Genomic DNA, 14645 nt, shown 5'->3' with positions numbered 1-14645 from the left:
CGCAGCCGGTTTGGGTAACCCGGTGGATGTTTCTGAGGCTGCGAGTTGAGCGGAAACGGAGGCGCGGTGCTTCAAACTACCTAATTTTTATCGTATTCTGTAATTTGATGGGGAATGTGAACGCAGACGTTTAGTTGGCAAGCGGCTAGTCAATATGCAAAACAGATATAGCTGCAATAATAAAAACTTTTTCGTCCTTTTGAAAGGGCGAGGGGGGAGTGCAGCTCAAATGGAGCAAGTGAGAGCTGGGAGTTTGAATTTGGTGCCTAACAAGGCACCTTTCTCACTTTAAAATATAAGCCTTACTACGGACAGGCTTTAGACCTCTAATGCATGATTGAAAAATAATTAATGTAATGAGAAATTAGTAGGGGGGGTTAAAATTACAGCACTGGTGTTTTTGTGGAGGGAGAGGGATGGAGTACTGCCCCAGTAAAATACTTTCACCTTTCTACCTGTGAGGGTTTTTGCCGTTGAAAAGCTGAGCTTTTATGCCAGCTCTCATGTTACCTGCTAAACTGACATTTGACTCAGTTTTAACTAGGAGGAGGTTTTTATGTTTGTTTATTGAAAAAATACTTCAGACGTAGGACTTTCTTGACCAAATTGAATTTAAATGATAGAAATCTTTTCCTGTGGTTTGGACTTAAGGTGTGTTTAGATCCTGCTTTTTCACAGACTTACTTTGGCAGGTTAGATAATTTCCTCAGGTTGGAGTTCTTTAAAATGAAAATACTTGCATTCTCTTTACCGTGTGTGGGTGTGATCAAGATAAATATCTTTAAAAAAAGATAATGATCAGATATCCTAATATATGGCCTCTAGTCAGCACCTAGGACAGGAAAGCAAGGGTATTACAGTTAGGTTATAATGTGTTTGGAAAGCCATGCAGATTTTAGGATAGGAAATGGTTAATATTATTTTCCCTCTGTGTGCATATAGCTTCACCTATCAAGACCAAAAAAAAACCCTGCAAGTATCTTTAGGATGAATTAAACCTTGTGGATGGCCTTTGGGAAACTGTCTGCAACTGAATCATGGTCTGGTCACTGCCCCCCTTTGATTCCAGAGGGATGAGAGAGTAGTTCGAGGCCTTCCTTGCTGCTTTATTTTGAATTGCAGCAAGAGAACTTTAAATGTAATTCCTCGTTGGTTTGGGATGAATGCGCATGTGGTGTGTGAAGTCTCACTTTCAGTTCCTCTGCTCTGTTGTGCCCAGCAGGTACTTCCTGTGGTGCAACTGTGATGGTTGAGAGTTACAAACCTTACTTCTGAAAACAGCTCGTTGGTCCCAGCTCACCTTTATCTTAATTTATTTCTTGCCCTGTGAATCCTCGGTGTGCAAATCACGATCATTTGTCTTGATAGATCTTCTTTTGCCTTTAAGGAGCTTTCACTTAACTGTTGAATCTTTGGGAAATCCAGCTAATGTTGTAAGTGGAAAAAATGTTGAAGCGATGTTGGTGATTATCTGATCTGAGACAAATATCACTACATGGTCTTGGAATTTTAAAATAAATAGTATCTGCAGATGTTGCCTGGGGTTTTCATTAGAAAAACTAGAATGCTTTTTTTTTTTCTCCCCTCTGTCTCACTAAAATATGAGGTTGTCAAAATTAAATGCGTTGTGAGAAAGCTTTTGGTACGCTTTTTCTTTTGAAAAAGATTCATTCTCCGTGGCCTTATCTGAAACTTGTACAAGGACACTTGCTTTCTAAAGTTCTTTTTACACAGATTCTGTATGCACAGTGTGGCTCAGGACTGCAGTAAAATACCGTGTAGAAGTAGTTGTTTTGCCGGTACTTGTTCTCTGGTAGATTAGTATAATTTTGGTGGTAAGCCAGAGGTGAAAAGTTACCAACTTTGATAGGATTTTGCATTACTGTACTTTCTTGCTGTTTTCAAATCATTTGCATGCTGCTCTTTTGTTTTGAAATGAATAATGTATGACTGAGGAACACAGGGTACCTGGTTATTACAGCAGGCTCTTTTTTATGAGCATTTAAAAAATTGGGGGGGAGGATTTACATTAAACACTTGCCCTTTTTTTCAGATTTACTTTCTGAATAGACTCCTTTTTTCCCTTGAGCAGACAAGTTTTTTAGTTTATTTTGATGTATTTTTTTTCTTGCAAGGTAACTACCGATAACGGACTAGTTTGCATGTGGAACACTGGGTTTTAGCTCTTGAAGTAGAGTTTTGAGATTGAAAGGAGCATTAACATATGCCAAACTGCTGCTTAGTTCTTACTGTGACCGCCTGTCTAAACCGGAGGCATTGTCACCTGCCTGATGTTTAGTTTTGTCTAAGGAATGACCACAGTCCGGTCACTTTATTTCTCTGCTTCTGTTTATTCATCTGTAACTCAAGGATAATTAATAATTCCTTTTTGTGTTTGCTGTATCATATTGTATGTGGGATAGCTATTGTAATTTCCAAAATAATGGAAACAGCAGCATTTTTAACTTCTCCAGTGGCTGAATCACTGTAAATGTGTTCCTTTTGGAATTAAGTTTAAAACAGGATGGTTCTTTCATAACTCCTGTCAGCCCTTATGATAGCTTTTTGGCAGAGAAGTTCAAAGAACTTCCATCTTACACTTCAGAACTGGGGAGGAAGAAATCTACTTCTGTGAAATGGTATGCTGTTTCTTAACTGTGTAATCTTGTTGTAGGCTTTTAAATCTATTATTAAACAATACAGCAACAACCCCCCTCCTTGCAGGAAAAAAAAAATGTAGTTTAGATGGCTCTAGAATTCCTTGAGGATTTACAATACCGCAGGACCTAAGAAAAGTAATGCAATTTCTAGATGCTCTCTTGGGTGGAGGAGAACGATGTGTATTTTTGCTAATAAAACCATTTTCTGTACACCAATCTCTAAGCAAATCAGCATGTTAAGTCTCTAGAAAAATATTTCGGAGCAACCTTCACTAATTCTGATGGAAGTAAGGAAATAACTACTTGTCTGCAACTTGGTTTAAAAACAACTGATAATATTCTGACAAGTATTACTGCTGGCAGCCAGCTGTCATACAAAAAAAAGTATGTTCTGGGTCTGTCTCATATTTGAGGTAGAGCTCAAGTCGACATAAACTTTATTTTGTGGGTGGCAGCATATTACTCCCAAAATATTGCTTTAGTAGCACTGGGACCATGATGAGCTCTAAACTTATTTAATTAAAAGGTACTAAGGTAGTATTATAGTGATCTGTAACTTTTCCATGAGCTGTTACGTTTATGACAGTAAGTGAAGCAAAATAACAAAGTATATTATTGTTTAAACAGTTGATGTTCTACTTCCTATTAAAAAAAAAAAGGGTCCATGGGCATAATGTTCTGTAGCAATAACAGGAGGGACAAGTTGTTTCTTAGTGGCTCTTAAGAGATCCTAATAATCTTTGCCTTCTCAAATTGATCTTTCAAAACTAAGTTCTGGAAGGCAGGTGGGAGGGAGATAAACTTTCTGTGAGTCACTTCAGTGTATACAGCAGCTAATAAGCAACTGCTGATCATTCAGTAGGAAAATTCTGTGTTCTTCTATGTAACTGAAATCCCAAAGTATGGTCTCTCCTCTGGCTGCTTACATAGGAAGGTAGTGATTCCAACCCCCCCCACCCCCCCGCCTTTCCTCTGCAGTACGTTAATTTGTGTGACTTGTTTGATCTTTGCTGTGGAAACAAAAATGCAGATTATAATAAAACTGTGGTATCTTGGTGAAGTACGGTACCTATCTTGGAGTGGCCAAAAATTGGTGAATCGCTCAAAACAGTAGACTGCATCTGTATTTGAGGTTTTCTAATGACTCCTTTCTATTGGTCTGAGCAGGCAGCTGAAACTGGCAAAAACTAGTATAATAATACAAGACGTGCCTTACCACTTTGTTCATGTTTGAATGTAAGCAAGGCCATTTTGTTCTTTTTTCATTGGGCGTTCAAAAAGACCACCCAAAACTGAAGATGAAGCGTGGTAAGCAGCTTATTACTTTTAGTAAGCTTTTTGAGCTAGTGGAAAATAAATGGTTTAGAAATCCCCCCACAAACATGTTTTTCCCCAGCTGTGTGTATGGGTAGTACACAGGATTAAGATGCCATTATGACTTTTAGCAAAAGATGGCAATTAACCTCTAAATAATTTTATTTAAATAGCAATCACTTTACTAACTCTCCGAAAGAAAGATGAGGTGTGAGCTGAATGCCATAGAGATTATATGACACTGCAAATAGTAGCAAAAATCTAATATTGTGTTGAACTGTGATCAGATTTGTTGATAGTAATAACTGTGCTGTGAATGGAAAAATAATTGGATGTTTTCATTGCTTAAGTTTTGAACTTTTCCGTGTGTCTCTGTAGCGCATGAAATGGCAGTCAAATAGATGTAGTAAATATGTGTGGGATACTAGTAAATAGTGTTTCATGTGTCCTGTAGTTCGGTGGCTCTAAAATTAATGCTTGCCTCCAGTAGCATTCAGTGGGGGTGTGAGTAGCACAAAACAAGACCTGTGTGTGATGTGAATACGCAGGTGATTCAAAATTGTTCTGAAGATTGCATTTTGTCTCTTAGCTCTCAGAATTAAGTCACTGAGATCAGAAGATAAAAGCTTAATTATAGCATTGGCTGTGAACACTGCCTTTCACACCAGGTGGAGATTTCTGCTGCTTTCCCTGTCCTACCAGACTCTTGCAGCTTTTGAGGAAAGAAGAGCCCAAAATACTTTCGGTGGTGGTGCCAGTGCCTGCAGATTTCCCTGCCAAGCTTATTCTTCAGTATGATCAGGCATTGTCTTAATCAGATTTATAGAATATTGAGCATGTGGTCAGGGCTCAGTTTATATTTGCGTATCATCAGTATGGTAGTCCTGTATTTAAAAGACTAAATATTAAATTGTTAGAATTTCTGAAACAGTTGTAAAATGTAGGTATTTTGCTCCAGTATTTGTCTGACTCAATATGAAGCTTGTGGATCTTGCTATTAAGTTGTTGTTCACCTATAGAAGAAAAGTAGCAGGTGCAACAGTGGATAGATTTCAGGAAACTAGTGTACGGTTATTGAATACAGGAACTTCAAAACAGGTAAATTATGACTTAGGTAGATACCAATTACAGACTGCAATTCATACGTACTTAAAAAATATAAAACTTGACTACTTGATACTTCCCCCGGACCCCCGCCCTTGGTAGAATATCAGCTCATACTGTGGAGGTAGTGAACTGTCACCAGAGCTTCCCTATGCTTTGAGCATTATAATTATATTGCATTTTCCTCAAAGCTGCTCTGAAATATTAGCGTATGATTTGTAAGCCAGAAGAAATAAGGATTTATGTAACTCACTTAATTGTCAGCTACAGATTAATTGGCATCTACTGTTTAAGATGAATTTAACTCATGTATCCATTTGTGATGAAACTGGAGTTTCTGCCATATTAATTATCAAGTGCAGACTAGTCCTTGCATGTTAGGAGTAAATCTAATTTACAGCATGTATAAATAAAAAAAAAGTTGACCCGAAACCTAGTCAGTGAAAAAAATAAAAATCTTAAAAGTAAATGCCGCACCAGCTACTCTAAAACTGCAGTCATTTTCATATCTCTTGCTTGATCTTTTTTAGGAGTAGAAAAGATGCCAGTCAGAGAAATAAACTGTACTAGGGAAAGGAAAACTGACTGTCTAGCACACTGAGTCATGTCCAGCATAAACTTAGAGGTGGTTCTTTCACTTCTTTTTAGGTATCTCTTCTAAAAATTAAAATTGTGTCATGGTGGACCACTAATCCTCTTCTGGTCACTGATGGGAAATATTAGAACAGCTTCCCCTACTTTGATATAACAGAAATTAGACACTGATTAGGGTGTGGGGAGCTTTCGCTTTTCCTGTCTGAGGTTTGTGTTGCCTCGATTGAGGCAGCTTTGGGCTCCCATTTGTAACCCAGCTGCAATACGTAAGTGCTCAGACAGGGTTGTTTGTGGTTGCATTCTACTTGGGCATTAAATGTAGTGTTAAAAGGAATAGGTATTTGATGTTTTCATCTGTGAGACTTAACACACATGTTCCAAGGATTAAAAAGTGCATGAAAGCACTGCTAAAAGTTTTCTTTATGACGCTGGCCTGCTGAAAATACTCCTGTGGTGACTGAAAACTGGCATTTGCTTTTACAGCTGGATTCAGCAGTTTGTGTAGTCCTCTTCCCCTTTATACTTCAGTCTCCTTTTTTGTAGTTCCATATGTGCCTGTATTCTAGGACAGTAGGACGCTTCCCAAAACAGACTACATGTTCCATGTAATAATGTGTTCTTATTGCCTGTGTTTGTCTTATCCAGAATGATTCCTCACAGTGTTTTCATTTTGTGTACAGATTCCTTTTTATTTTGTCATTTCATAGGAACCTCCAGAAGTTAAGTCTCTTTGGGGATATAAGCATTCTGCAGCAACATGGAAGTATATCAAATACGTACCTCGGCAAGGTTGACCCAGATGGCAAGAAGATTAAGCAGTAAGTTATATTTGTAAATTATCAAATACATTAATAAAAACAGATAACAGAACACAGATTTTTTCATGCCTGAAATACATGACTGAGAAAGCTTTAAGTTTTTTAATAGGATGAGAATCTAAATTCTTAAATTGAGTTGATTTCTGTTCCTACTATTTACATGAAGTAGTCTGGGTTTGTGGCTTTGTTTTTTCCCCATCTCAGCAGGGTGAGAATCCTTTCTTTCCTCTTTTCATTGTGTTCTAGAAACAATATTATGTTAATGGCACAAAAGGGGAGGAGGGATGGGGGGTTGTTACCAGCACCTCTACTATTGTTGTACATGAAAAAATTAGAAAAGGAAGTAATCTGTTGTATTTCACAAGAATTGAGGACATGTAGCAAGTAAACTTGAAAGAGAACATAAACACAAACAACTTATTTCAAGTTGCATCTCAAAACTAGGTTGTGTATTTGCAGAATTCCTGGAAGATCGTAGCTCACAATGTGCTTGTGAAGTTCAGAGGTGTATTTTAGCTTGCCATAATTACATTGTGGTACAGTCCTTGAATGCTTATAATCAGAATAGCTAGTTCTTCTTCTTTGGAAAAGGTTAAATACAATGTAAAAAAGCTCCTGACTTCTGGAATAAATTACCACAGAGGGAGTAATGCTAAGTTAACTATTTTAGCAGTTCTGCTAAAACTTTCCATGTAGATAAAACCTGAATACCATCATTTTAATTTGTGTCAGTTTAAACATCTTTCTCCCAGTAGCTTGGGAGTGGAATAAGTACATCCACTCTAGATCTTTACTATTATTTTTTAGAGTGGTTTTAGAACTAGTGTAGGTATATTACCAGATCAATGTATGTATGTGAACACAACCATTGAACTAAATGTTTGGTCCTGACTTAAATTTGCAAAACAGTGCAAATACAGATGTCTCACATACTGTATCTTTGTCATTTGTTATGCTTAGAAAGCAGAACTTAGAGCAATTTGGGATTCTATTTAACACATGTACTGTAGTGCTGTGTGCAGGTAAAAGGCTGATTCGGTAAAAGCTCCTTTTTTCATAACCTTTGTTGTGAAAACATAAATATATAATCAAATATTTGCCAAGGGGCTTGAAGAGAGCCATCTAAGCAGATGTTTACTCAGCTGAGTGCATGGTTAAACATTTCTTCAAACAAGTAACAAAAATAAGTATGCACATTTCAGAGCCATAAACCGTTCAAAACTCATTATCTAATTTGAAGTTAGTCTTTTAGGTGAATATTGACCTTTGCACATTTTGGAATGAGCAAATAAATGCTACCTCTTTTTTGTCTGTTTGGTTTTGGTGGGGTTTTTTGCTAGAATAAAACAATGTATTTGGGACCTGCTAGTCCTTTGCTAAATTAAAGGAAAGCTGGCAGTGTTTTATTCAGTGTTCTCAAGTTCATCAGCACTAGCAGCAGATTTACTTCAGGAAGTAAATCTTTATGGCTCCTTAATCTTGTCTTTTGCACTTGGGGTTTGCATCAGCTAAGTTGCAAAACATGGATACTGATAACTAACACTGAAAGATATTGAGCAACCTTTGGAGACAGCGTTATTGGTAGTTGAGGATTTTTGGAACCTGTATGGTGATAAACCTTACTAGCTGTTTCGGGAACTTCCTGCAATTAAAGCAGTCGGGGAAGAAAATGTGACACTTCCTTAAGTCCGTAGCATTGAGCTGGATGTAACAGACCGTGGGTGAAATCTCAGCTAGCACAGAACCGTTAGGATGCTCCCCCACGTTAAGACTAAGGGTTGTTCTGAGGGAGAGGAGGCTTTGGATTGTGTTTTCAAAAATGTATTTTTGCAGTGATCAGCATGGGTTTGTAGTGCTTGTTCTTTTTCTGTATAGCATATGTGTCCCTGGTTGCTTTCTAAAATTCTCTTTACAACTTAGTTCATTACTGTTGGGAAGCTCAGCGTAAACAATACATTTGTCTTGAGTTGAACAAAGGGTAGTTGTTTAAAATTTTGGCTTACTGAAATCTGTTTCCCATGATTGATCCATGTGGTTCAGATAGTTTGGTTTCCAAAAGAACCAGTTTAGCCTCTGTTATTAAACAGAACATTTTGATTGATAGTCTTTAATTAAACAAATGGGCTCCATATGGACCTTGGTAATGTTTGTTTCCTGTCCAGGGCCATCGATGTGCTTCGGTACTGGTCAGGACTGTTTTTTGGGCTTAAACAGTTAACTCAGCCTGTCTAGTCAGGCTTTGGTCTGTCCTCTAGCTGAAAGCACCATTTGGGGCATTAATTGTGAAAGTAATTTATTTTGAGGCTTTTATTTTTTAAATAGTTTGCTCCAGTATGATCTTTTGTAGGTTTAGGTTGATGGTGAACATCCTGTAATTGCTGCTTACAGGGAGCAAAGGGGACTGATTAAGTACACTTGCTGAGGCATCACTAGGTTATGTTGCTTTCTTGCATGTGCTGAGCTCTGCTTATATTTTGTGTGATACTTACTAAACCATGCTTAAACTTCAGCTTTATAAGCGAGCTTTAAGATAACTGTGTATAAGTTAGGATAAATGTAGTACTACATGCTAGGCAGTTGAAGTAGAAGTTAATATGATAATAAAGTAGGTGTTAATTCCCAAGAATTCACTTAATGCGTCTAACTTTCTAGAACACAGTTCAAACCATTTTTGCAAACTCCAGTTAGATGCAGTCTGTTTATGAAAAATAGGATGTGCATAGGAATTTGCAGGGGAGAAAAATACCCTGTTAGGATATTTGAAAAATTTATTTGAAATATATTAAAACTAATGGCATGTGGTTTATATTGTGCTTCCTGTCTGGCCTTATATAAAGCAGGTATTAAAAACAATCCAAAAGTGATCACTATTAAATATTCCCTATTGACATGTTTGATCTCTTTTTATTAAATTGGCAAAGAACTGGGGAAAGGTGGCTGGAAAGTTTTCTTAGTCTAGCAACCCGTAGGTCCTATCAGCACAAATCTAAATACTTGTATAAATACTTTGGTGCTTGCACTAAAAAGTTGATGTGTAGATAGCATTAAATCAGTACCTCTCTTTTTAAAAGTTATTTAGTGCAATTCCCACAGGGGAGAAAACCCACCCTACAGCTGCAGAGTTGTGTATCATATTTCTTTTCATTAAGTTGTGCGAGTACTAGAACAGTATTCTTCTAAGCTTAGATGTTTAAGTCATATTGGAAGCACAATTTAAACGAATTTTTAGTGCAGTGAGGTATATAGATGGTAGTATTCTACTGAGCATCTCAAAATTGATTTGTCATCTTTTCAGTTGTTCTGTAAAATATTACAAGGACTATTAAGATTGACTGCTTGGACTATTACAAAATAAATTCTACCATTGCTGCAACTATTACAGCACCTTTCATTGATGTGTATGGTGAGAGGGGGGGAGGGAATAGTCTTTGTTCTTTGGAAGAAATTAGAGAGGTTCCTGTGGTAGAACCTTTTTCTTTGGGGGATTGTCAGAGAATCTGCCTTCAATTTAAGCATTGGCAGGAATAATTATGAAATAAACATTGCCAGGATCAAATAGGGCTCATCTGAACTGTAAAAGATTTTAGGAATAAAATAGCAAAACTATGCTATCTGTGACTCGACCTGTTATTTAAAACTGTGTTTAATTTGTGTCGCAGTTGCCAGTCCTCAGTTTAAAAAAAAAAAATTCAGAGATGATCTGGAAGAACTGAAGTCTTTAAACCTGATGACTATACCAGGCAAAACCTTGGGAACTATTCTGAGGTGCATAATAGATAAATACAATAACCACACCAACTTTCCCACTTAAAAAGAGAAGTCAGGCCTCCCAAACCCAGTACATTCTTAGGAGAAGGAAGAAAGCACATGCAGGCAAGGGAGAGGATGAATAAGGATTGATCTTTTAACTTTCTTACAACAGAAGGATTATAGGGCATCAAAGGTAGTAGGTGACAGGTTCAGAGCAAGCAAGAAGGGGGGGGAATCGCACTGCAGAGTTCTTTATTATTGGATGTTACAGTTGCTAAATTCTTACTTGGCTCAAAGAGGAGCCTGGATAAATTTGTAGAAGTGACGTCCCTGAGGGTTACTAAATACAGAAAGCCACCTCTGGCTCAGGAGGTCTGAGTTAAAATTTTTTGGAAACTAAGGAGATATTTGAGAAATATCCCTGTGTGCTTTCCTTGTTCTGTCGCACTTCTTAAGGCATTAGTGTTTCTCTGCTGTCAGTCAGGATACTGGGCTAAATAAGCCTTTAATTTTGTCTGGACATTATCTCGATTAAAGATACGTGGATGAGAATAACAACTTTGTAAGATTGTTTTGCTTAGATGTATGAAGTATACAGATATTCATAACAATAAAGGAAAAAGTGTTCTATGCAAAACATTATCTGATTTGGGGCACAAAGATTTCTGCTAATTTTGTACTGGAGGTGTTTACATCTTATTTCTTGGTGTTTCATGGAACTGTCATAGCCTGGCTCAACTGCTTCCTTTAAATGCTGCTCTTTCCTTCTGGCTGACCAGGGTTTGAGATCAAACTCTCATCTACACGTGTCCTAGAATGTGTATGCTCAAAGAACACTTGGCATTTGGGCAGGAGGACTCTTTTGAGCCTTAGCAGCTGTGGGATGAAGACTGAAAAAATATTTATTTGGAGAAAGTTTGCAGAGCTTGACTGTACTATTTGAATTTAGTATTCAAAATCTTATCTTAAATACTTTTGTTGCCTTCCTGAATTAAATATCTAACTTAAAGAACATCCCTTCGCTAAAAAAAATAAAGGGGTAGGAGAGGTGGGATGCATCAGAGTAAGTGCATAATAATCATGCAGCCTAATAAATGGCATGAGGATTCTGGAAGTGCCAGAATCATCTGGCACTGATAATCTGAGATTGAAATGTTACCAGGTCCAAGTTGTTTTGGTAAAACTTGAACCTGTTGACACTTGAAAATCCAGTTAGCTGTGCATTCAGAATTATTTAAAGATCATCTTTATGTTTGTTCTTTACCCTTTAATGAGCAAAGTCAAGCAAGTAGTTTCAGATCATTCTAACTTATACTCAAAGTCAAGTTTCTGCAACCTTTCACTGAAAATGACTTTTTTTTTCCATATTGAATTTGCAGTTCTGGAGAGGTTAGCAAATATGAAAAGCTGTTTTTAAAAACAAGACCTGTGTTTTAAAAGCATTACAGGTTTTCTTATTTGCATAACCTTAAAATGTATGTGGGAGGGTGTTAAATACGTGCTGAGAAATACATGAAATGAAGGTTTACAGTGTGCCACTCTTTTTGAAAGACAAAGTACATAATTTTTCTCAAGATAGTTTACAATTTTAACCTTTTAAATGCAATGAAGGTTAAATTGCTGTGGGAGGTCTGCAGAGTCAAGTTCTAACATTCGTAGTTCACAAGAACCATAATAATAGCACCTTCCTGCAGAATAAGGCCATAAATGAAAGAAGAATAATTCTTGAATTAAAAAAATAGAATGGTATGCAATTGGTAAGACTAAACCATGTTTAATAGGATCATTGTCTGTTTTGTTTACTTGCAGAATACAACAGCTGTTTGAAGAGATATTAGGCAATAGCAGGCAATTGAAATGGCTGTCCTGTGGGTTTATGCTGCAAATAGTAACTCCCACATCATTGTCCTCCTTATCAAACCCCATAGCCAACACCATGGAACATCTGAGCTTACTGGACAACCACATCCCTGGTAATACCACTCTTATCACTGCAGTTGAATTGGAGCGCTTTGTGAATCTGCGTTCGCTCGCTTTGGATTTCTGTGATTTTACAGCTGAAATGGCAAGAGTCCTGGCTGACAGCAACCACGTGCCTTTGCATCGACTGTCTCTCCTGGTCCACAGTGTTTCCATAATGCACAAGTCATTGGACAGTATGCCAGAAGATGAGAATTGGAAGGCGCTGACTCGCAACAGCACTAATCTTCGGGTCTATATAATGGCTTTTGATGTCAAGAGTGATGATATGTTAAGGATTCTTAAGCCCAGTATCCCCTTAGAGAGGATTCACTTTGATAGCTACATCACTTGTGTTTCAGGGGCTGTCGTTGACCTCATATCCAGGCAGTATGACAAGTTCCTCACTCATTTTATACTAATGAATGATGTGATAGATATGTCTGGCTTCCCAGATCTTAGCGACAACCGGAATGAAGATCCACTTGTCCTATTAGCCTGGAGGTGCACAAGACTCTCTCTTCTAGCTGTTCATGGTAGGTAATACATTGCACGGGCTTAGTATGTGACTTTGAAATGCTTACGACACTTCAGCCTTTCTAATCATAATGTGTTTTAGCGGAGTGGTGTTCAAAAGTCTGCTGCACAGTTGCTATACACGCTGTTGTACCTTATACTCATATTTTTGTGTTTGAAAATATGAAGGTGTTTATATTGTGTATGAGTTTTAAACATACTTGTAGCTTACTAACTTCTGTTGAGAAGTCACATAGGATTTTATTAGACTGTTCACAGAAATGAGGATAACTAAGAATTGAGCATTCTGGGAGGCTTATCCTGAAAGTGGTCTGCACTGTGCAAGTTCCACCAAGTGGCTGGTTATGTGAACGTGAACACTGAAAACATTTGCTGTTTTACTGTGAGCTCATATGCTGGCAAGATTAGATGATTGTGCTTCCTGTTTGTAAAGAACATGGGTTAAGTGCCCCAAGGCTGAGGGGAGGAAGTCTGTTACCAGTTTGGTAAGACTTTGCCAGCAGATGAAGGCTGAAAAATACAATGTGAAGGAGGTTGCCTTCCTGAGTGCATTGGTTTCACTAGTAATACCCCACCTCTTTATTTGCCGTATAATTGCAAATTAAAAAAAAGTGCGCATTTGTATTCAGGTCTGTCATCAGTACAGAACTTGCTAGAAGTTACAGTTGTTTGGCAAATCTTAAGGCACCTGAAACTGAAATAATGCAGAATAGTTCTTTTTGTTTGTGCTGGAATCAGCTTACAAAGCTGACCAAGTTTGGCGATGCATGAAGGAGTTAAGTGATGACTCTGTATTGTGTTGCATAAGAATGAATGCCCGTTTCCTCAGGCGGCTTGGGGGAGTAAATCTCCAGTCATTCAGCACAAACAGGAGAGACCTTCAGCAGTGAAGGCTGTACATTCAGATTTCTGTTGGCTGAAGTCAGAAGGTCCTGTTGTATTTGCTAGAAAAGGTTTTTCTATTGTCTTCTGCTGAAAAATCATAGGGGGGGAATCAGTTCAGCTGTCTCTCCTTTATAGTTTCCAGGTCTGACAGATTTTGGATACTGGCACATGACCTTACCACTCTAAACGTGAATTTTAGCGGTTTCTTTTAACATTTGGATACACGTTTGAGGACCTTTTAAAAAAAAAAAAAAAAAATTACGTTACCTTAAATTATCCTACTGCTACAGGGAAGTCCTCTAATATATTATCTAAACTTAAAAAGATGGTAAAATATCTGAACATAAGCTAGTGTAAGTATCATTTAATATCAGCACGTGTCTATTCAGTAGAAGGTGTTAGTCTGTGCAGAGCATTGGGAAAGCAAACACCTTCTACAGTTCTGTCTAGCAAATGGTTGTTGCTGCATCTTCTTTCTTTGGAGAGACGCTGTGTATACCTGGGGGAGAGAATGGCCAAATATCACCCTTGCTCTGATGCTGGGATTCAGATTCTTTCCCCTTTTCTCCCCTCCTTGCAGCAGAAGCTAGCTAAGCTGCTTATAAATGCCTCCTGATCTTTTTTTAAGCTGTGAATATGAGTTCTCTGGTACTATAGCATAAGCATCTTTCTTCTAGAGTAGCAACTGTGAGAAGAACATGACTAGGAAGAAAGATCTAGAATGCTGTGATGCTTTAGTACAGCATCTTAGCCTCACGCTTGTATTTTCTGAGGTTTACCAAATAATGGTTTCTAGCTCCACTTGTCATATTCTTTATGATACTCTCCAGCCTCCTTCAGGAAAAAATGGTGGATTTTCAAGACTTTGTGTTGTAAACATAGAATCATAGAATCATTAAGGTTGGAAAAGACCTCTAGGATCAAGTCCAACTGTCAACCCAACACCACCATGTCCACTAAACCATGTCCCTAAGTGCCTCATCTACACGTCTTTTAAATACCTCCAGGGATGGGGACTCCACCA

The 14645-nt window shown here is 37.8% G+C and overlaps 1 protein-coding gene across 1 annotated transcript in view; it reads left to right on the top strand.

The window, feature by feature from the left end:
• The window catches only part of FBXO33 (F-box protein 33), a 22119-nt gene that overhangs the window by 1942 nt on the left and 5532 nt on the right, over nucleotides 1-14645 (top strand). Inside the window, exons 2-3 of the mRNA XM_009280905.1 lie at nucleotides 6380-6490; nucleotides 12050-12735. Of these exons, the coding sequence (XP_009279180.1) occupies nucleotides 6380-6490; nucleotides 12050-12735 (797 nt within the window). The remainder of the gene's footprint in view (nucleotides 1-6379; nucleotides 6491-12049; nucleotides 12736-14645) is intronic.

This window comes from Aptenodytes forsteri, unplaced genomic scaffold, assembly GCF_000699145.1.
Source record: "Aptenodytes forsteri isolate BGI_AS27 unplaced genomic scaffold, ASM69914v1 Scaffold193, whole genome shotgun sequence".
Taxonomy (NCBI): Eukaryota; Metazoa; Chordata; class Aves; order Sphenisciformes; family Spheniscidae; genus Aptenodytes; species Aptenodytes forsteri.
Note: the sequence above shows the minus strand (reverse complement) of the source record. Positions and strands in the feature narration are given on the sequence as shown.